This window comes from Myotis daubentonii, chromosome 2 (genome assembly GCF_963259705.1).
Source record: "Myotis daubentonii chromosome 2, mMyoDau2.1, whole genome shotgun sequence".
NCBI classification, from domain to species: Eukaryota; Metazoa; Chordata; class Mammalia; order Chiroptera; family Vespertilionidae; genus Myotis; species Myotis daubentonii.
Genome location: NC_081841.1, coordinates 16,629,379 through 16,651,166, shown reverse-complemented (window position 1 = coordinate 16,651,166; position 21,788 = coordinate 16,629,379). Strand labels below are relative to the sequence as shown.

Sequence of the window (21,788 nt, the reverse complement as noted above, 5' to 3'; positions counted from 1 at the left end):
TTGAAACAGTTACAAATATAGAAGCTAAACAAAACCTCAGAAACCTGCTTTCACCAGCTGGGATCTCAGAGCTGGAGTTGAAACAGTGTTTCGATTATAGAACCCAAACAAACAAGATACCTGCTTTCAGCAGCCGAGGCCTTAGAGCTGGAGCCAAGGCTCAGAGCTAAAGCTGGCCCAGAATAAAAAAAAAAAAGAAAAAAAGGAGGAGTTGGGAGCTTCAGTCACCCGCCAGCCTGAAAACAGCCCTCAGTCCCTCACCCAGACTGGCCAGGCACCCCAGTGGGGACCCCCACCCTGAAGGGTGTGTGACCAGCTGCAAACAGCCATCATCCCCTCATCCAGGCTGGCCAGGCACCCCAGTGGGGACCCCCACCCTGATCCAGGACACCATTCAGGGCAAACCAGCTGGCCCCCACCTGTGCACCAGGCCTCTATACTATATAATAAAAGGGTAATATGCCTCCCAGCACCGGGATCAGCGGAGCCGAGAGGCCCCCCGGCACCGGGATCAGCGTGACAGGGGGCAGCGCCCAAACTCCCTGATGGCCCTGCGGCTCTGTGTGTGACAGGGGGTGGGGCCACAACCTCACTATCTGCCCTGCTCTTTTCGTGACGGGAAGGCGCCCCAACCCCCCTGATGGGCCCTGCTCTGTGAGTGACAGGGGGCAGCGCCCCAACCCCCTGATCGGCCCTGCTCTGTGCATGACAGCGGGTGGCACCACAACCTCCCCATCGACCCTGCCTTTAGTGTGACAGGGGGCGGTGCCCCAACCCCCCAATCGGCCCTACCCTGAGCGTGACTGAGGGTGGCATCGCAACTTCCCGATCCGCCCTGCTCTGTGCATGACAGGGGGCGGCACCCCAACTCCCCAATCAGCCCTGCTCTGAGCCCGACCAGGGGCTGCACTTAGGGATTGGGCCTGCCCTCTGCCACACGGGAGCAGGCCTAAGCCAGCAGGTCGTTATCTCCCGAGGGGTCCCAGACTGAGAGAGGGCACAGGCTGGGCTGAGGGACCCGCCCTCCCCACCGAGTGCACAAATTTTTGTGCACCAGGCCTCTAGTATCATATAATAATGAAAGACAAAGCAGGAGAGAAGGAAGACTACAAAGAAGTATGAAAAAACTTGAGGGGGCCGAAACCGGTTTGGCTCAGTGGCTAGAGCGTCGGCTTGCGGACTGAAAGGTCCCAGGTTCGATTCCGGTCAAGGGCATGTACCTGGGTTGTGGGCACATCCCCGGTAGGAGATGTGCAGGAGGCAGCTGATCGATGTTTCTCTCTCATCGATGTTTCTAACTCTCTATCTTTCTCCCTTCCTCTCTGTAAAAAATCAATAAAATAAAAAAAAAACAAAAAAAAAACTTGAGGGCCTATGTCAAAATGTCATCAAATTGTACATCTTAAATATGTGCAGTTGATTGTTTATAAATCAATTACATTTCAGTAAAGCTGTTTAATAAGACATATATAGATGTAGCTATATATACTAATTATACATGATTGGATTACTTTCTTTATTTACATATTATAAAAATAATTAAGCCAAATAAATTCTGTATATTGGGTCCTGGGAATACTCAAAAAAGGGTAATTTATCATAAGTACATCCTGATATAGGTAGAGCCATAGGTAGCGTTCATGCTAGCAAAAAAATATCAAATAATTTTATAATTGGAGCACCTAAATAGTTCCTCTAATCTAAAGTCTTCATTTCATAGTAAAGAACTATAACCAAATTTGTACAAGTTTAACTTAAAAGGTATTTTAGTTAAATTCCATTATCATACTGACCAATTTTCAATTCAACAATATTTTAGGATCAATTACCCTTCCATTATCATACTGATCAAATTTCAATGCAACTTAACATTTATTACGCACTATAGGAGTACATGGCAGTTTTCACCCTCGATCTCAATTTGTGAGGCTTATTAAATATTTAAGGCATAACTATTATTACTATGAAACCTACAATGTCAATAATGGAACAAGGATCAAGGAAGGTACACACATAATAAATTCCCTTTCTTCTAACATTCTCAATTTACAGACTTTGTTTGGCTTGGGTAGTTTTGTAATATGCATGTAAAGAATCAAATCTTACCTAACCAGTTTTTCCACAAAAACATGTAAAGAATGGAAGAGGTTGAAAATTGGTAGGCTGTGAGCTATGCTTTACCCAGAGATATGTTTTGTCTGTCCTGCATAGTGTGCTTTAAAAAACCTGATTTTGTGGCTAATATTTAAAATGGGTGGACCTTTGCCCTGGCCAATGTGACTCATTTGGTTGAGCGTCATCCCATGCACCGAAAAGTTGCGGGTTTGATTCCTGATCAGGGCACATACCCAGGTGGCATGTTTGATCCCAGGTCAGGGTGCATGGGGGAGGCAACCGATCGATATTTCTCTCTCTCTCTGAAATCAATAAAAACATTTATTTTTTTTTAAATGGATGAACCTTATATTGAAATCTGGGTTTCTGAATTTTTGAAACATTGGAAGATCTGACACATACATCCTTCATGGCAAAAACTGAGTGCTGATTAGGCTCTTGAGAAACTTAGATAAATAAGGCATAATTACTGCTTTCAAAGACATCAGAGTTTATCACTAGAGACAAGCACACAAATAAATTATCGCAGTACATTAAGTTCTTACTATGTGCCAGGCACTGTGTGACAGATATTACCATAAAAATGAAATAGGATAAGAAGTAGGCACAAGGGAAGAGGTGATCAATTATGTTAGAAAGAATACTGCTTTGCGCCCGGCCGGCATGGCTCAGTGGTTGAGCGATGACCTATAAATCAGGAGGTCATGATTCAATTCCTGGGCAGGGCACATGCCCAGGTTGTAGACTTAATCTCCAGTGGGAGGTGTGCAGGAGGCAGCCGATCAATGATTCTCTCATCATTTATGTTCCTATCTCTCTCTCCCTCTTCCTTTCTCTCTGAAATCAATAAAAATATTTAAAAAAAAAAAAAAAGAATACTGTTTTAAGAAGGCTTCAAGGAGGAGGCAGCACTTGAGCTGTTTTAAGAGTAAGAGTTTTTAAGAATAAGAGTAAGGACATTTCAAGCAAAGCAGCAGCACATTCAAGGCTCACACACAGTAAGCAAAGATGAAGTACAAGGCATCAGGCAGTTTGGAAAGAAATGATAAGCCTTGAAAGATGGACTGAAGCCAGAGCATGAAAGACTCTTTGTTATCCCATGTCAAGAAATGTGTGTTTCATCCTACACTTTAGTATTGTTCCCAAAGTGCCACTTCAGAAAATTGCTCATGATTCAACGCAGGTGGAAGAAAAGGGAAAGGCTATGACAGCTGACCCAATTACTAACTCAACTAGAGGGACTGTACTTTTGTCTATTTTATGCAGTGACATTCTATTTTAATATGTTTTGGACAAAAATCCTAGTTTTTATCAGGAAATAAAATAAGATTAGCATTTTGGAAAGATCTTTCTGGTAACAGTGCCAAGGATGAAAAATGAAATATGAGAACAGAAGGGAACGAAAATACTTAGTTGCAATAACTGATGCAAGAAATTATGAGTTAGATCTGAGTAGTGACAACAGAGATATTCAAATATTACTGATATCTACTTTATGCCAAGAAGTCGGCTATGTGCTAGGTTCAGGAGAAAGAACATAAATTCAAGAATTATTTAAGTATAAAGGAATCATAACTGATTAAAATGAGAAGGTAAAGAAATTACCAAGTAATTAAGCTTGGTAGGTTACTTGAATAAACTCATGAATAGCTGTGGTTTAAACTCAGAAAGAAATCATAACACCACATCTCAACAGGCTTAGTACAAGCCAGGCCAAAAAAGATAGATAAGGAGGTGCAATCCAGAAAAAGCAGAGGATTACAGTTATGACTATACTTCAGGAGCAAAGGTCCCAGTGGGTTTGCTAGAGGTATATACAAAATCAGAACTATCTTTGAATGCCATTATAAACATGTTCTTAACCATCGATATCCTAGAGAGAATCTCAAAGGTTTCACTAATGGTCTACCTAAGTAAGGTTAAAGCATGGCATCTCTCTCTTGGCAATTATGAGACCCAGACACCGAAACGATAGTATGGAATCAAGGCAGACAAGAATATTGAAAAACAGTACTTATCATCAAAGCTATACAATTGCTAGCTAACATATGGCCAACAAGTTTATCAACTGTCCCATTACTAATAGGGTATGTATATAATGAGTTGCACAATTCCACACATGGCTATTCTTTAAGTGTCAATTTCTTACTAGACTTTTAGAATAGATTCAAAATATTTATGTGGATATATTTTCCAAGCATTAGAAGTAGTCATTGATATTGAGTTTCTAGGATTTTCATAGAACCCTAAGTTGAAAGAAATTCAGCGCCATTTCCACATGAATCTGGTTTTATAACCTAACTGCTTTCTCTGATAATGAATTTTTAAAAAGGAACAGGGCGGAGGAGAAAAAGAATGGGGTTGGGAGCCCTTATAGTCTTCAAAAATGAAACCTGTTTTCACTGCTGCTCATGAGTTATTTCAATCTCCTTAATAAAGAATATAATGAACATTAAGTAGACAAAATAAACTCTTAAATCCTTCAGTAAGAGAATTGATCAAAACATTTTCTTTATCAAAAGAGCCTTCATGCCTCATTAATTAAACAGACTATGAAGACTTACCCATTAAAGAATGCTAATTACTATTTTCAAGTATCTGACTCTAAATTATAAAACTCTTCTTTTGGCAACATCAGAAAGAGCCGATTATAAATGCATTGCCAAACCTTATATATTAGAAAAGATATTCTAAGAGAGGAATTGCACGAGCCTGTAGCTACATCGCTGCTGTGGTTTTTTTTAATGCAATTGGTATCTGACTAAAATAATAAGAAATTGCTCTCTAAGTATCTTTGAGATGGGCATAAGTGCTCACATTTATTGAAAGAAAACAAAACCGTGGGGAATAGAATTATTACCTGAGGGCAGGAAATTTCAGACAAAAGGTCCCTATTCCTGGTGAAAGCAAGTAGCCAGTTGCCAAGGTTTCTTAGACTCCTCTGGTACTCATTTGGGTGATTATGAAATTCACAGCACATCAATCTCCACCATAGCCAGCAGGGATCGCTGCAGGGAATGGGTACACAGGGGACACAGAAGGGAGCACGTTTAAGGGAAGGAAGAGGAAAGGAATGATATGATAAAAATATTTAGCTGTGATTCATTTCGAAAAAATACAGTTGTATTTCACACTGGATTAACTAAAGACAAATACTGCTAAAATTCTAAGATAAACTAACTATTAATGATTTCTTCATTCTCCTTACCACTGGAATTACTACTATGCTATTAAATTAATATGTATGTTTTAAATTTTATATTAAAATGCTAATTAACAAAAATGAGATGGCTATATTGTACAAAAGTTATACAAAGACTGAACTGTATAATACAACATTAAATGAAACCAATTAGGACAAGCACTCTAAAAAATACAAATAGTCAAGTTAACTGTCAAAAGGCCCAGTTAAAACTAATAATCCTCACTTCATTTCATAGAGAATACTTAAGTTACCTATGAAAAATAACAAAACAAAAAAAGAAAGGAAAATCCAGCAATAAACTACATCTGTATATTCAAAAACAAATAGGAGAAATATAGTATTTATCAGGAAAAAAGTTTTGAATCTAAATTTTTTGGATATGAATCAACTTTTTAAACCAGCCAAAAATGGATTCAGGGTAACTAATTCATGCTCTATGTATCCTATGAAGACCACTGTATTATAAAGTTATTTCTCCAGTCAGCTAAATATGTTTCTGAATAACTGCTATGTACCACAGTACTATGGCAGATGTTAAAGATACAATGGCGAACAAGACAAGCACAGTCACTGTCCTCAGAATTCAGAGCCTATGAGGATGATTCTGCCCTTTAAAGAGATGACAATCTGCAGAATTAACAAATAAAACAATATATTTTAAGACCTAAAACATTTCAAAATGAAGATGAACAGTGAAGACTAGCCTACTTAAAGTTGCCTATGAAGATGTACAAGTATAAAATGAAGCCTGAGAGGATGTCCTTCCTAAAGGGACACAGACAATTTGGCTGCAGGAAAAAACAAAAGGTGGGTGAAAAAGTGGGGATGGGGAAAGAAATGTAGCATTGGGAAACAATGAAAAATAAAATTGCAGCCAAATTTGGAAGACCTAAGTCATCCTTGACGTCTCTACATACTTGCCTTAAAATACTCTCTTGGTATGCATGCTGTAGTCAGATAAAATAGATTTAATAATTACCCATTTTATATCACCAAGCTGTCATTTATGTGCTTTATTTCATTATTGCTTTACAATTTTCTCTGACACTTGGACTACCTCCATCTCATTGTCTCTAATTCTTTAAAAGTTGCAGATAGTACTCTGTGCCTCTCTCAGAAAACTAATATTTTATCTTAAATTCTATTTACTAACTCATCTACCATATTGTTTCCAGAAGACATTCCTAAGTCTTAGTTTTATTTATATCCTACAGAACCTTCTTTAAATACTGGTAGGAAAAATAAATGAATGACTTATCAATGAGGATATTTATAGTATTTCTTAAAGATAAATCTTACATATTATGAATGCACCTTTTTATAGTGTATTTCATTTATATATAAAGCATCAGAGCAGAAGAAAAATTTGGAGCAGAAACCCAATTTATTATCTAAAAACATACTTACTGTTACCAAATTTTAATATCTCTAAATTTTCTGGTACTTACTACATTTATCCCTAAATATTAATTCCTAACAATAAAATTACAAAAGGTTTACAAATACACAACAGCAGACAAAAATAACACTTGATGCTAATAGAGTAGAGACAAAAGAAGCCAGATAATGTTTCTATTAATAGTATTTTGAGGTAGAAAAAGTATATATACATAAAATTAAGCCTTAAAAGACAGACTAATATGGAATTAAAAATTAATACACTACATTCATTTCATCTGGGAGAAGTCTCAAAATAAGTCAGTGAATTATCAGACAGACCAGTAGTAAATCTAATGCCTGAAAAAAATCAAACAATAAATTACTATATCCTGAATCATATTTGCTTCAGCTCTCAATTTTGTTTTAATAACTTGGTCTTGATATAACTGTTCATATTTCACTCATAGAAATAGTCATTAAATCTTCTATTTGTAACTTACATTCAATCTGAGCTCCAATCATTAATATCAACTGACTATATACCGATATTAAATAGAAATATTAAATTACTCATCCTAAATATTATAATATGCAGAATTTAAAACATGTACATATAACTGATAAGAGGTCAACTTATTAGGAAAATGTTTACACTGGAAACTGTAGTATTAAGATAAAGTGCAATATTGTAAAAAGTAATATTGCAAAAAAAATTATGCAAGTAAAAAGAAATGGTGAGAAATTTGTTGGGGAGCATAAGAGACTTGGTTGGAAAGTTTGTAAGGAGGACATTCTGATAAAATGGAAGTGCGTGGAAGGCCGGAATTCTGACTTAGGGAAGTGTCGAAGGTGGCGCCCCTAATTATTCCTTGACCTTCCAAACAAGCCTGTGCTATATGCAGACCTCCGGGTGTTTACTGGAATCCTTATGCTTAATCCCTGGATGCCCTTGCCTAGAGGACAATATAAACATGTGTCCTCCCAAGATTACTCACCCTACTGATTGTATCGAAAGATAAAAATTCCAAGAAAGGCCTAACAAGGCAGGCAATAGAGGCTGTTCTGGCTACTAAAGCCAGGGGCCCCTTAGCCCTCTCTTGCACAGTCAAACTGTGTCTGAGTAATCTGTTCCTCCATCGCTCAGGGGCTGCTAGTCAGCCCCAGCGGAAATTATGCTTCCACAACTTCAAAGAACTGCTGAGTCAAAGAATTCCCAAGTTATAAAAGAATCTCCTAAGGGATATTGCAGCAGTATGGTGAAACACCATGAGAGTACTAAAAGAAATGCTGAAAATGGAGTAAAAGAAAATCAAACTATTAGGTGGGAACAACGGCCTGAGCAGGCGGCATAGAAAAATCAAATTAAAAAGGTGCTCGATCAGTGACGCAACCACTCAACACCTGTCAAACTTTAACCTTAGGCAGATGACACATTTCAATCTATATATATGGTCAGTGTGCATCAGAGCGACCGGAACACCGGAACGACTGGTCGCTATGATGCACACTGACCACCAGGGGGCAGGCGCTCAACACAGGAGCTGCCTCCTAGTGGTCAGTGCGCTCCCAGAGCCAACCTCCTGTGGCCGGCCAACCTCCCCTGGTCCTCCCCGTTTCAGCCAACCTCCTGTGGTCCCTTCCCCCCTCCAGCAGGCCCTGGCAGCAGGAAGGTGAGGCCAGCCGGAGGAGGGTCAGGGGAGGAAGGCTCTGGCCAGCCCTAATTGCCAGCCAGACCTAGGGACCCCACCTGTGCACAAATTTCATGCACCAGGCCTCTAGTGTTTTAATAATTACCTTCTCACAGACTGCAACAAATCCCTTCTGATTCTAGAATGGTGATATTACAACATTCAGTGGACCAAGCATCCATCCCCTCTTCACCTAAAGTTTTCAAATTAATCTCCTGAAAGTAACTTTTGCAAGAATCAATCTGTTTTTATGTGAACATTAATGTGAAATATACAGGCACCTGCTTGCTTTCAGATATTTCTATATAATGCAGTTAATAGCCAAAATAAATAAATAATCCACCCTTAAAATTCTGTATTGCATAAACCAAAGGATAACCACACAAAAAACATTGTTGCCATACTAACACACGTAGTGTAAATTAGTTCACAAATAAAAGGGATCTTCACAGATAACTGAAAGGTATCCAGATTAACGTGTTCAAACTCCTGATCTTCTTCCATAAGCCTGTGTCCTCCAACTTAGTGAACAGCACCTCCACCTTGTCAGCTGCTAATCAAAAACTCCTGAGTCATCCATGACTGCTCTCTTTCTTTCTCAATCACATTTTATGTCAACAAAATCCTGTAGTTCTACCTTCAAAATACATCTAAAACCTGATATCTCAACAACTTCACTGCATCCACCAGGTCCAAGCCAGTGTCTTTCTCATCTGGAGAGCTAACACCTAACTGAGCTCCCATCTGCCCTTGCCCTCCCATTACTTATTTTCCACTTGTGTGCAGAGCGGTCCTTGGTTCCAAGCTTTCCAGTGGATTCCAATCTCACTCAGTTAAAAGCCAACTCATTACAAGGCCCCACAAGACCTGGACTTTGATTTCATCTTCCTCTCCTCACTCCACGTCACCTGTCACCTGTATTCCTGGCCTAGATATATATCAAAATAACAAGCAAGCTTCCACTTCTGGATCTTTGCATTTGCTTCCACCTCTTTCAGATCTCTTCTCAAATATCACCTTTTTCAATTAAGGCTTCTAGAATCAACAGATTTAAAACTGCAAACCCCATCCCTACCTCCACGCACTTCTTATCCCCTTTCCTGCCCCACCCCCAACCCCAGCACATACCACAAACTGATAAAATGTACTTCACTTATTTATTATCGGCATCTTCTGATTAAAATGTAAACTCCATTGCCCTGGCCAGTGTGGATCAGTTGGTTGGAGTGTCCTTGACCTGTGCACCTGAAGGGTCATAGGTTTGAGTCCCAATTAGGGCACATACCCAAGTTTTGGGCTCAATCCCTGGTAGGGGTAAGTACAGGAGACAACCTATTGATGTTTCTTTATCTCGTTATCTCTCTCTCTGTCTCTCTCTCATCAATAAAAAAACATATTTTTTTAAAAAACAAAAAGAATACTGTCAATTTAAGTAACTAAAAGTTACCTTAAAAAATCCCCAAATTTATTTTAAAAAAATTTAAAATTAAAATTTAAAAAAAAATCCCCAAATTTAGCCCTAATTGGTTTGGCTCAGGGGATAGAGAGCATCCGCCTGCAGACTATAGGGTCCTGGGTTTGATTCCGATCAAGGGCACATGCCTAGGATACACGCTCAATCCCCAATAGGGGGCATGCAGGAGGCAGTTGATCGGTGATTCTCATCATTGAAGTTTCTATATTTCCCTCTCTCTTCTTCTCTGAAATCAATAAAAATATAGTAAAAAAAAAAAAAAAAATCCCCAAATTTAGCCCTGGCCAGTGTGGTTCAATTGGTTGGGCATCGTCCTATGCACTGAAAGGTTGCTGGTTCAATTCCCAGTCAGGGCACATGCCTCAGGGTTGATTCCCTGGTAGCGGAGAGGCAGCCAGTGGATATCTGGCTCTCACACTGGTGTTTCTCTCTCCCTCTACCTTCCTCTCTCTCACAAAAACTTTTAAAAATAATCCCTAAATTTATAAAGGTACATTTATTAATCCTAAAAGGGAACATTAACTCAAGTTTTCCCAGTTGCCTAATCCAAGTAAAACAAATCTCATTAATTTCAATGGCAGTATATTCTATAAATAGGTTACATTTAGTTATGCTTATTATGCCCGAATGAGAATTACTGAAGTTTTCCAAGAACTGAGACCATATCTTACCCATCTTTGTATCTCTAATACCAAGTACTCAAGACCTAGTATACATAAACTTTCAAAAATTAATTATTGAGCTTTGCCATAAAAGTGGAAGATGTAAATAATTAGCATATCAATAATTATATAAAATTATCATTAAGAAAATAATTTGACAGTCTAAATAATCTGTTGTATTTCCTTTTAAGAATCTCCAGAGGAACGATTATAGATTTAACAGTATTCATCTCCAATTACATGCACCTTAACTTCTTCAGCAATTAATTTCCACAGCCTTATCTGAAACCATGTACTAAATTAGGCCCATTCCACCTCTAAAATCTTGAACTTTAATATAACCCTTTCAGACAAAACCTCCAAATCTTCCAGTTCTTTTATTTGTTTTTCTCAACTGCTCTTCCACCTAGATAAAATCTCCAACCCTTGGACGGTTCTTTCCTTTTCTCAGGCTATCAGCTGCTGCCCTCCTCCTTCCTTCCTTTCTTATGCAACCTCAACCAGCCCATCAATACATTGTGAGGCAATCTAAACTCTATTACTTTGCCAGTCAGTCACAGTATTCTGCCAAATGCTCAACCCTTCCTAATCTCTTTAACATATATTCCAAATACTCAGCAATCTTGTCAGGCCACCCTCCCTTTCTACTTGTTCCTTTCCCTTAGTTTAGGAAACATGTCTTGTAGAGATGTCAGGTAGTTTCTCCTACCTAGATGCTTGGAGCTAGCCTGGATCCAGTCCCTTTCCAAATCTGGTTCTCTAACTTTCCCATAAATTCTGTGAGGTACTGACATCCTTCCAATACATTTCTATTCTATTTAAATTAACCAGAGATCCTCTGCAGATTCTTTATTTCCACCCCAGACAACTGCTCCTGAACCCTGGACTTCAGAAACCAAACTGATAACCAGGCACCTTTAGTGATCATGTCCTTCTTTTGTCCGGAATTCCTTATTAAGTCACCTCCTGGGATGAAGTTAAATTTGAGGCCCTTTGTCATGTAATTTAGTGCAGTGCCTATTAAAGACAACAAGCCTGACTCAAAATACTAGTTCTTTCCATGACCATATCTTTACTGTACCTATAATTCTTTGCCATTGCTAACTGGCCAGTGGATAAATAGAGCTGGGCCATACAGATTCTCTCTCCCAGGAATCTGAAACTTGACAGGAAAGATCACAGATTGGGAGTTGTGAGAGATGGGATAGCACCCCAAAGCAGTGGTTCTCAATCAAGAGCCTTTTTGCCCCCAGGGGACATTTAGCAATGTGTGGAGACATTTTTCATTGTCAAGACTGTGGGGGTGGCTATGGGCATCTAGTGGGTGGATATTAGATATATATTGCTCAACATTCTACAATGTTCAGAGCAGCCCTTCCCAATAAATAATTATCTTGTCCAAAATGCCAACAGTGCTGAAGTCCAAGATCTCTTTCATGAGGTTCCAGGAGCTGGCTAGTTCTTGACCTTCCCCTTATTCCGTACCTACCTCAACAGCTTTTGGTTACATTTAACTTTTTACCTCAGTTAAACAGAGCAAGGTTTTGTTGTTTACAGACAAAATAACTTTCACTAGCACAGTAACTCTAGTTCAATCACCTGACATACATGTGTACAATTTAAACCAGTTTCTCAACCTCAAAACTATTAACATTTGGACCAAATACTTTATTGTGAGGGGATGTGCTGTGCATTGTAGGATGTTTAACAGCATACCTGGCCTTTAACCCATAGACTTTAGTACCCTTAGCCACCCCCCTTCCCAATGCCCCAGTTGTGACATTTAGAAATGTCTCCAGACATTGCCAAATTTCCCCAGAGGGGCAAAATCACCTCTGGTTGAGAACCATACAAAGGCTCCATCAGGCGCAGTGTATGTCTGTCCTGCCAACTCCCACTCACCAGTAAACCTTGTGCCCATTACAGTGTGCCTGGAGCCAGAGGGGAAAGGGAAGCATTTGTATCTGAATCTTCCCTACCCCTTTTTAGGTCTTGGCTTAAATATACCCCATCTTCCAGCTTCTCTCCCCCTACCTCTTGCCTTTGCTCAAGCACTCACTTACATACACAGTAAAAGATAATGAGGCCTTGAGCTGAAAGGTAGCTCCTGCTCTTATTTCCTTTCTGATACTTGTTATAACTTTCTTTAGAACTTTCCATTCCCTTGTGAAAAAGGACACCCCTAGGAAAGCTTCCAAAGCATATTTTGTGCCAATTACAGTCTGAAAGATCGGAGTAATTTCTCCTTCAAAGACTTCCTGTTTCACTTCTCTTAATACTTAAGAACTCCAACCCCCACCTCACCACATACAAATGGCATTCTCTCTCTCTCTCTCTCCCACCTTCTCTCCCAGCCCAGTATCTGTCAGTTTCAGATCAGTTCCAAGTATACAAACATGCTTAGGACAGAAATAACAATTAGGCAAGGAACAAGTGTATAGATTTAAACATCTCAAACAGTTCAGCATTTACTCAGAGCCAGTTTCTCGTGTGCCTCTATTAAGGTAAGACTGGTATTGAGCTTATAATTTCACCATACTTCAATCTCTAGGCTCAGAGTAAGCATCATCTTTCTCCTGTTGGTTCCCAGATCGCCTTCTTCCTTATTGGAAGACACCATATATATGAAGAGTCACTTTCCTAGTCCTTCCTTCCTAGGACACCATAAACATCACATTTATTCAATGATTCGATTACCTATTGCTTCCTAAAAACCAAGGTAAAGTACCATAACATTGGTGGCATAGAGTTTTGCCTCAGTTAAAAAAAAAAAAAAAAAAAGGCAATGTGAGGGAGAGTCAGTTGATTGGTTGATTGGTGCCATTCATCCATTCATTCAAAAAATAGTTGTTGCCCTGGCCAGTGTGACTCACTTGGCTGGAGCATCGTGGGATGCATGGAAGGATGGTGGCTTTGTTTCTGGGTCAGGGCACATACCTGGGTTCCCCCAGCTGGGGTACCTACAGGAGGCAACCGATTGATATTTATGTCTCTCTCTCTCTCTCTCTCTCTCTCTCTCTCTCTCTCTCTCTCTCCCTCCCTCCCTTCCTCTCTCTTAAATAAATAAAAAGGATATCCTTGGTGAGGATTTTTAAAAAATAGTTGTTGAGTGTACATTACACTAGACTCAAAACAAAAATCCCTGCCGTCATGGAGCTTGCATTCAAGTGCAGAAGACAGACCAACAGCAAAGATATAGCATGACAGATAAGGATGAATGCTATAAAAAAGCGTGGTCAGTCTAAGGCCTCCTTGGAGAAGGTGCCATGGTTGCATGCACGGGCCGTATGAAATGTCTATTATTGGAAGGCAATGTGTTTTAAGCATTTGCTGTTAAACTGTATTGAACTGCATGCCAGATAATCACATCAATATAGTGACATCTTCATTGCCAGATAATTTGTAAAATTAAGCTTGGCCCAGGTAATTTCAAAGTTCATCACTACTTAAATAACTTATTTATCATCTTATTTTATCTATTGTCATCCTTTAGATTTATAAATAACATCATAACGATGACAGTACCAATAAGATTATCCAAGAATATAAATTTGCTATTCTTCAGTCACCTAAGTCATTTTGAAATATGAAATTAAAACTCACGTGTTTCAAAAACTCATCTCTGAGAAAAAAAAATCCTCACTATTATTTACAACACAGATATTAGAGATCATACAAATAATGAATATGTGGGTGTTGTCTATTTTGTGAAGTAAGCCATTACCTTGGCTATTAATTTTTTAAGAGCCCTTCTCAACTGTTCTGCAAGAGAATGAAACTCTTAAGGCACTCCCTGATTGAGTGAACTTTCCTCCCTTGCATCTAGAATGGAACTGCGTACAAACACCCTTGGGAGGGTGAGAAAGGAGAATTGAAATCATTTTTCTGTAGCTCTGAATATTCTTGTGGATGGAAGTAAAAGAGGCTGAAGGACATCTGATAAGTCAGACATTACTTAATTAATCAATGAAAAATAAAGTTAAAACCTTCTTCCAAAATAAGTTGTTCATATGGGCCATACGTACAATTTCAAAAGAAACTTTATAATTAGTGGTAATATTGAGAAATGTATATTCATGAACGCTACTATAATTTGTTACTTAAAAAAAAACCATCTTATTTAATGTGACAAGGAAAAGATTTGCTGAATCACAGAAATACCGTTGTGCCCCTACATATAACCTGTGGTATACCATGATTTGTAGAATCAAGTCGTCGTACCCACGCCTTTCCCTACAATGAGCTCAAAGTACTCACTAAGTTACAGACAAATAACGGAGAAAAGGATCCTAACCAAGCGCTTCGGGTTCGCGGTTAACACCTTGGACACCAGATCCCACGTTCAGCCTCCGTCTGGAGACAAATATGGAGAAGCCAGGAGCAACAAACAAACTTGCCAGCGTGACTGAGTCATGTTTCCGACTAAACCCGCTTATGAAATGGAAAGAACGACAAGCCTTGGGTTTATGGCCACAGATGCTGACACTCCGTGACATTTATGGGCCTCGGGTTTTTAAAAAAGCAAAAAAACTCTTTTGTAAGAACGACGGGGGGCTAAACGCCTCCAGAAAGAGCTTGTCGTCAAAGCTGGGAACCCTGGCTGCTTCCCTACAGCAAATCCGAACTGTGCAAACGGGCACACCCGCTACGGCCTCGGAGCGGAACAACAACAAGGTTAACGTTTCCCGGGGAAGACGAGCCTCGGCCCTGAGAGTCCGGGCTGCGCCGGGCGCCCGCGGTTAACGGACCCGCTCTGCTCCGAGGGGACGCGAGCCCGAGCCCGAGCCCGGGTTCAGGCCACCGCGGACCCCGCACCTGGGTGACGCGGGCATCTCCCCTCTCCGCCGGGACCGCCAAGAGGTGTCCCCGGACGCCCCCGGACGCTGTGCCGGGGCCACCCCACCGCCGCCTCCGCCTCCGCCGGCCGCCCTCCGCGCTCCTCCACGAGTCGGCCGGCTCCCCCCCGTCTGGGGTCTCACTCGGGAAGCCGCCCCGGGAGGCGGGAGATGCGGGGCCCGACGGGAGCGGGGCGTCCCAGGGTCGCCTCCGCACGGCGGCCAGTCCCCGGCGTCCCCGAGGGCGCAGGCTGCCCCGGCCCCCGCACCCGCGGCTCCCACTGACCTGGAGAGGTGCTTCAGAATCTGTTTCTTGATGAGCCCAGCCATGGTGCCGAGGCGGGAGGCACCGCGCTCTCCTCTGGGTTCCTCGCTGCCCCCTCACTTCGGGGCCGTCTCTCCTCTTTGTCCGGGTTAACCCGGCAGAAGGAGAGGCGCCTGAGTGCTCGCGCCCGGGAGAGACCCAAGGCCCTGGCCGAGGCCGCCGCCGCCGCCGCTGCCGCCGAGGACCGGGAGCATCTCGCTCAGGCCGCCGCAGCCACCGCCGGCGCCATCTTGGCTGCAGCATCACCTAAGAGACCTGGGGGAGGGCGGGGGCGAGCCCGGCTCGGGGCGGGGCGAGCGGGTGGGGGCGGGGTCTGGGGAGATGGGGCGGGGCCACAGCGGAGAGGGGCGGGGCAACTCAGGTTCCAGACCGGTGCGGAAGGTATGCTGCCTTGCCACCCTTATTCTTAACCCTGAGGCCCTGCTGCTATTGGGTGCTTTGACCCCCAATCCAAAACCTTCTCCTCCTCTGTTCTTGTTCTTGACTCCATCACTGAGTCTCCTGCCACGTTCGACTTCTCTTTTTCATTTCCTAAGAATTTGTTCCACAAACTTCTCAGCTTATTTTGCTCTGTTCACCTACTCAGCTTTATATATATATATATATATATATATATATATATATATATATATATATATATATATATTCCCATTGATTTCAGAGAGGAAGGGAGGGGGAAAGAGAGAAACATCAATGAATGTCTTCTATTGGGGATCAAGCCCCCAACCCAGCCATGTGCCCTTGACCAGAATCAAACTTGGGACCCTTCAGTCCACAGGCTGACGCTCTATCCACTGAGCCAAACCAGCTAGGACTCTTTATATTCTTGCCTCAGTTTCTTTTCCTTTGCTAAGCTAGTCTGCTTTCCTGGCTAAGTGCTGTCATGTTTCATCTGGTGATTTCCAATCCTAAGGGAAGTAGAAGTTGACAACATGCTCTAATGGAGTCCAGGACCTGGGAATTAAAAGGCCTAAATTCAAGTTCTGGCTCTAGTATTTTCTAGCTGAGTTAACCTGAAGAAATTAATAATCTTATTTTTAGCCTCAGTTTAATCGTCTATAAAATGAGTTGATAATATCAGCCTTACCTCATTAGGGTGTTGTATCCAAAGAAATAAAGATGTAAAGTCTCACTTGAAAATTTCTGTAAAAAGGAAGGAAATTGTTGAAATACCAGGGAGAACTGTTACAGCTCTGCACCTCTACTCCACCCAACCCCAAACCAACATTTTTCAGATGTGAAAATGACCGCCCAGTGATGTCTAAAAGAGGAAAAGAAATTACACTACCTCTGAGGGATATATCAGGAAGACATGGGGGGGAAGAGGGTGTAGTTTACACATAGGCCAACACCTGTTCCTTTCTGAAGAAGTGAAAAGAGATATATATGGGTTGACTACTTAATTAACATTTATCATGTACTATAAACCAGGCATTATTCAGATAACTAGGGATCTCTAAATAAAAACAAATGTTCCTGCAATCAAAGAGTTAACAGCCTTGTGTAGAAGGTCAATTACTAGTGCTAAGACCTGGAGCTCTATCATTAGACTAGTTCAAATGCTGGCTCAGCCACATTGTAGCTGTGTAAACTTGGACAAGTTATTTATAGCTCTCAGCCTCAGTTACCACAGATGACTACTGGAGTAATGATATCTAACTCAGAATTTTGTGAGGATTAAATGAGATTATGGCCGAAACCGGTTTGGTTCAGTGGATAGAGCGTCAGCCTGCGGACTGAAAGGTCCCAGGTTCGGTTCCGGTCAAGGGCATGTACCTGGGTTGCGGGCACATCCCCAGTAGGAGATGTGCAGGAGGCAGCTGATCGATGTTTCTCTCTCATCGATGTTTCTAACTCCCTATCTCTCTCCCTTCCTCTCTGTAAAAAATCAATAAAATATATTTTTAAAAAAATGAGATTATGCATCTAAAGTGAGTGTCTCAGAGAGCCCAGTGAACGTCCACCCTGCCCCCTCCTGCTCCCTGCAGATCCAGATTTGGGGGCCTGGCACCTTGGGTGCCCCCTCAATCCAGACCATGGAGGAAGAAGATTGTGGCCAGCAAGTGCAGACCATTGGCAGGCAAGCAGTTCCATAACTCCAAGATCAAGCTCCCGCTGCCCTACCGGTCCTTAGTCCGTAGCACAAACAACCCCTCACTACCAAGAGATCCAACATCTTCTTTCAGATGCAAGGCCTCCCTGTCCCCTGGCCTGCCCAAATAAACTACTTGGGGGAAAAATGAAAATACAAAATTAAGTGATATTAAAAAAATTAAGTGATATTAATAAATGCTATTATCATTAGCGTAATTGAGAACAGAAACAAAGTACTATGAGAACACAGAAGAGGGAGGGATTCATTTCTATCTGGTTAAGTCAGAGACAGATTTACAATGAAAGGAGATATTATTTAAAAGATGAGCATGTAGCTTAATGTGTTGAAAGAACTGGCTCTGAGAGCAGACTTGCATTTTAAACCTAGTCCTGTAGGTTTTTAGGTATGTGACCATAGGAAAAGAACCTCTGAGCTTCATGGTGCTATTTATCTTCATGAGGTTGTTGTGAGGGTTAACCAAGCTGATGAAAGTAAAATACTTAGAGAATCCCAGTTACAATAGAATGGTAGCTGCTGTTATTAATTCACGAAGCTGGAAAAGATGTTTCACACAAGGGAAACACAATTATGAAAAAAGACAAGTGTCACAGTTCATGGCTTCTAAATGGCAAGTGGCCTAATGCTTTGGCAAGAACAAAATATAGATTTCTTTTCAAAATAATCAGTATCAAAAAACCCCGCAGGTTAATAATAGTAGTTAAAGTATCTTGTTATTGAGAAAATACATGGTAATAATTTTAATTTTACTCTCCTTGGATTGAGAGGACACATAATGTCACAAAACCATCATAAATTCAGTGTTTTAAATTAATTTACATTTTTTGTTGACATTTAATTATCAAATCTTCAAAAACTTAAAATCATGACTGTCATACAAATATATAATGCATCAAAGATTTATTAACTCATATTGATAACCCGAACGGTGAGCCGAGGCGTTTTCCCGGGGTCGTGTCTCCCAACACTGAAGAATGAGCTCCGTGGGTCAGAAGATTTAAGCAAAAGATTTAAGGAAAATTTATTACAAGCAGATTCAGACTCCCGCAGAGGAGAGGGACCCAATAGTGAGCTGCCCCTTAAAGCCTTGTGGTCCAGGGGTATATATTTGCTACAAGCCTGCTCTATGTCTACCTGTGTCATCACCTGATTAATTCCTTCAGTTGTTTTTGCCAAGCAGTGGACCTGGACTTTCCCTGTTCTATGTGTTCTTTCTCTGTTCCTGTGCTGAACGTTTTCTATTTCTGTGCGTTCGTACATCTTGTTACTACAGGCCCCTCCCTTGTTTTTCCATGCCTCCGGCTTTGAGTCCAGGAACATTTATTATTTCCGCTTGGTTGGTTCCAATGGTTAGGCTGGCTCAAACTACCATGTCTGCCCTGCCTATGTTCCACCTGCCTTTGTTTCCCACTGGACCCTTCCCTTATCTGCCTGTGTTTCAAGTTAACCCTCTCAATATTAATGTAAGAACCAACAAGACAGGGTACAAAGCTATTCACTAAGCCCTTGCTGGGTAGCCCAGTTGGTTAGAGCATTGTCCTGGTACCCCAAGGTTGTGGGTGTCCTGGTATACCAATCCCTAATCAGGGCACATACAAGAATCAACCAATGAATGAACCAATAAGTATAACAATAAAGTGATATTTCTCTCTCTATGTGTCACTCCCTCTCTCTAAAATCAATACATTAAAAATTTTTTAACTCATTATTATAACAAATAAATATGTTGCACATGTTTATTACATATTTATAGGAGAGACTTGTTTTTAATTGTTTTAAAATTATACATTTGAAGTATGGTAGCAATCATCTCAGGTAGAAACTATAGTTTAACTTTAACTCTGCTGTTTGGTTTCTGTACTTATTTGTTTGCTAAAATAATAGAAAAGTTATTTTGATTTTCTGAATTATATAAATTATCCCATTCGATTAAATACCCTATTGATTGTAATGTGAATATCCCATGGGTTGTGGTCATACTGGTCTTAGAAAGCACATTTTCCTTTACCTGGGAAGGACAGCACAATTATCCCAAGGTCAGAGGGCTCCAGTTAATGTGTCCCTGTTGACTCAGTGTTCCGGAGACCCAAAACTATAATTTAGATAACATGCTGCTTTGCTTCTATAAACTGCTTTTTGCAAATCAGTTTCCTCATTCCAAACCCTGGGATGTAATCAATACCTTTGTGATCTTTGCCTATATAAATCTAGTATTGTGGCCATCTTATCACTATGAGATTTGGGAGAGCCGAAATGCCCCCTCAAAGTCCCGAATTGCAATAAATGTGACTCTTTAATTTGACTTCTTGAGGTGTCCTTCTGTGATTCGCGGGGTACATTACAACACATTGCCAAAATATATAGGTGTGCTAAAACTTGGGATGAGAGAGTGAATAGTGTGAAGGTGGATAGGTCAGAGCTTTTACTGAACAGTCTGTGCTGAAGCTGGCTTATACCAGCTCATGAGAACCAACTGTGTGCATTTCTTCCCGACTCTGTGTTTGGTGTTTGATGACTTCAAGATAGCTTGTAAATATCCATTGTGATGGTGTTTGTTCAGCACACAGTGATAAACACTACAAATCAGGATTTCATTTTCTGAAGATCTGGTTGTTCAACATTTCCTAGCATACACACTGCAAGATGGGTTGAAGGGGGATGAGATTGCAAATGCATGCACATTATTACATAGGCAATGTCAAGCCATGGAAGACTTCTACAGAGATTGAATTTGGGGAAGAGGATTGGATTTCTGTTTTAGAAAACACTTGCTGATAATTATGCTGGCAGTACAGAGGATAGAACATGATGATAAGAGAATGGAGGGAGGAAGAGCATTGAAGATGCAGAGGCATTATTTCAGGTGAGAGATAAGGCAATATTAGTAGAGATGAAAGAAGGCCAAGGACAGATTCCAGAGATTAAAACAAAGGTTGGAGTTGAAAATAGTTGAAATTTCTAACTTGGGGCACACCAATCTGTATATATAAAAGGCTAATATGCAAAGTGTCCCCTCAGGAATTCGACCAGAAGACTGGGAGTTTGATCACTCCCTAAGATGTGCACTGACCACCAGGGGGCGGCGTGGAACGAAGGAAGGCCCCAGCCAGCAGCTGGAAGGCCTCAATCAGCCCTGATTCACAGCCAGGCCTAGGGACCCTACCCATGCACAAATTTTGTGCACTGGGTCTCTAGTAATTGAGATAAAGTAATGTAGGTGGGATAGGCATTTTGGAGATAAGATTCCATTTTGGTTTTGTTCCCTTTAAGATTATTTTAAGGATATGTGGGTAGAAACATTCAGGTTACAGTTGGGGTGAAATTCAGCTTTCAGATTTATCAGTCTTTTTTTTTTTAAAAAAAAATATATTTTATTGATTTTTTAAAAATATATTTTATTGATATTTTACAGAGAGGAAGAGAGAGAGATAGAGAGTTAGAAACATCGATGAGAGAGAAATATTGATCAGCTGCCTCCTGCACATCTCCTACTGGGGATGTGCCTGCAACCCAGGTACATGCCCTTGACTGGAATCGAACCTGGGACCTTTCAGTCCGCAGGCCGACACTCTATCCACTGAGCCAAACCGGTTCCGGCAATCAGTCTTTATTGCTGAAGCCAAAAACAAAAATGATCCTGATCAAGGAGCGTGCAAAGGAAAGCAAAAAGAGTAGCTTAAATGTGAAAGGGCTTATAATCAAGAGAGACTGGAGTAAAAGAATATATTTTAAAAGGTAAGAGATGAATAGGAATGATGGCTGCTATATGAGGTAAGATTTATAAAATATTCTTTATATGGATATAGTAAGGAATCTTATCAATTTAATATCAGAGAAAACAGAAGGACTAAAATTTGACATAATTAATTTTGTACGTTCAATGATTTTTTTTTTAATACAAAGGGATATAGACATCCATGGAAAGAGTCCTGGACTTCATGGAGTATGCCATCTATGCAAGCTAACAGAGACTGATCATAAGCTAAAAGGA

The 21,788-nt window shown here is 40.8% G+C and overlaps 1 protein-coding gene across 10 annotated transcripts in view; it reads right to left on the bottom strand.

Moving 5' to 3' along the window:
* BLTP3B (bridge-like lipid transfer protein family member 3B) overlaps window positions 1–15,945 on the bottom strand; it is a 92,502-nt gene extending 76,557 nt beyond the window's left edge. For 8 of the 10 annotated variants that reach the window (XM_059681882.1, XM_059681886.1, XM_059681885.1 and 5 more), the window contains exons 1-2: window positions 15,646–15,945; window positions 9,542–9,633 (exon numbers count right to left, since the gene is read on the bottom strand). In XM_059681882.1, the coding sequence (XP_059537865.1) occupies window positions 9,542–9,633; window positions 15,646–15,927 (374 nt within the window). In that variant the 5' untranslated portion in view covers window positions 15,928–15,945. Of the gene's footprint in view, window positions 1–4,975; window positions 5,124–9,541; window positions 9,634–15,645 lie in introns of all 10 variants that reach the window. The other 2 variants (XM_059681889.1, XM_059681888.1) reach the window with 2 other exon arrangements.
* Window positions 15,946–21,788: the final 5,843 nt, after the last annotated feature.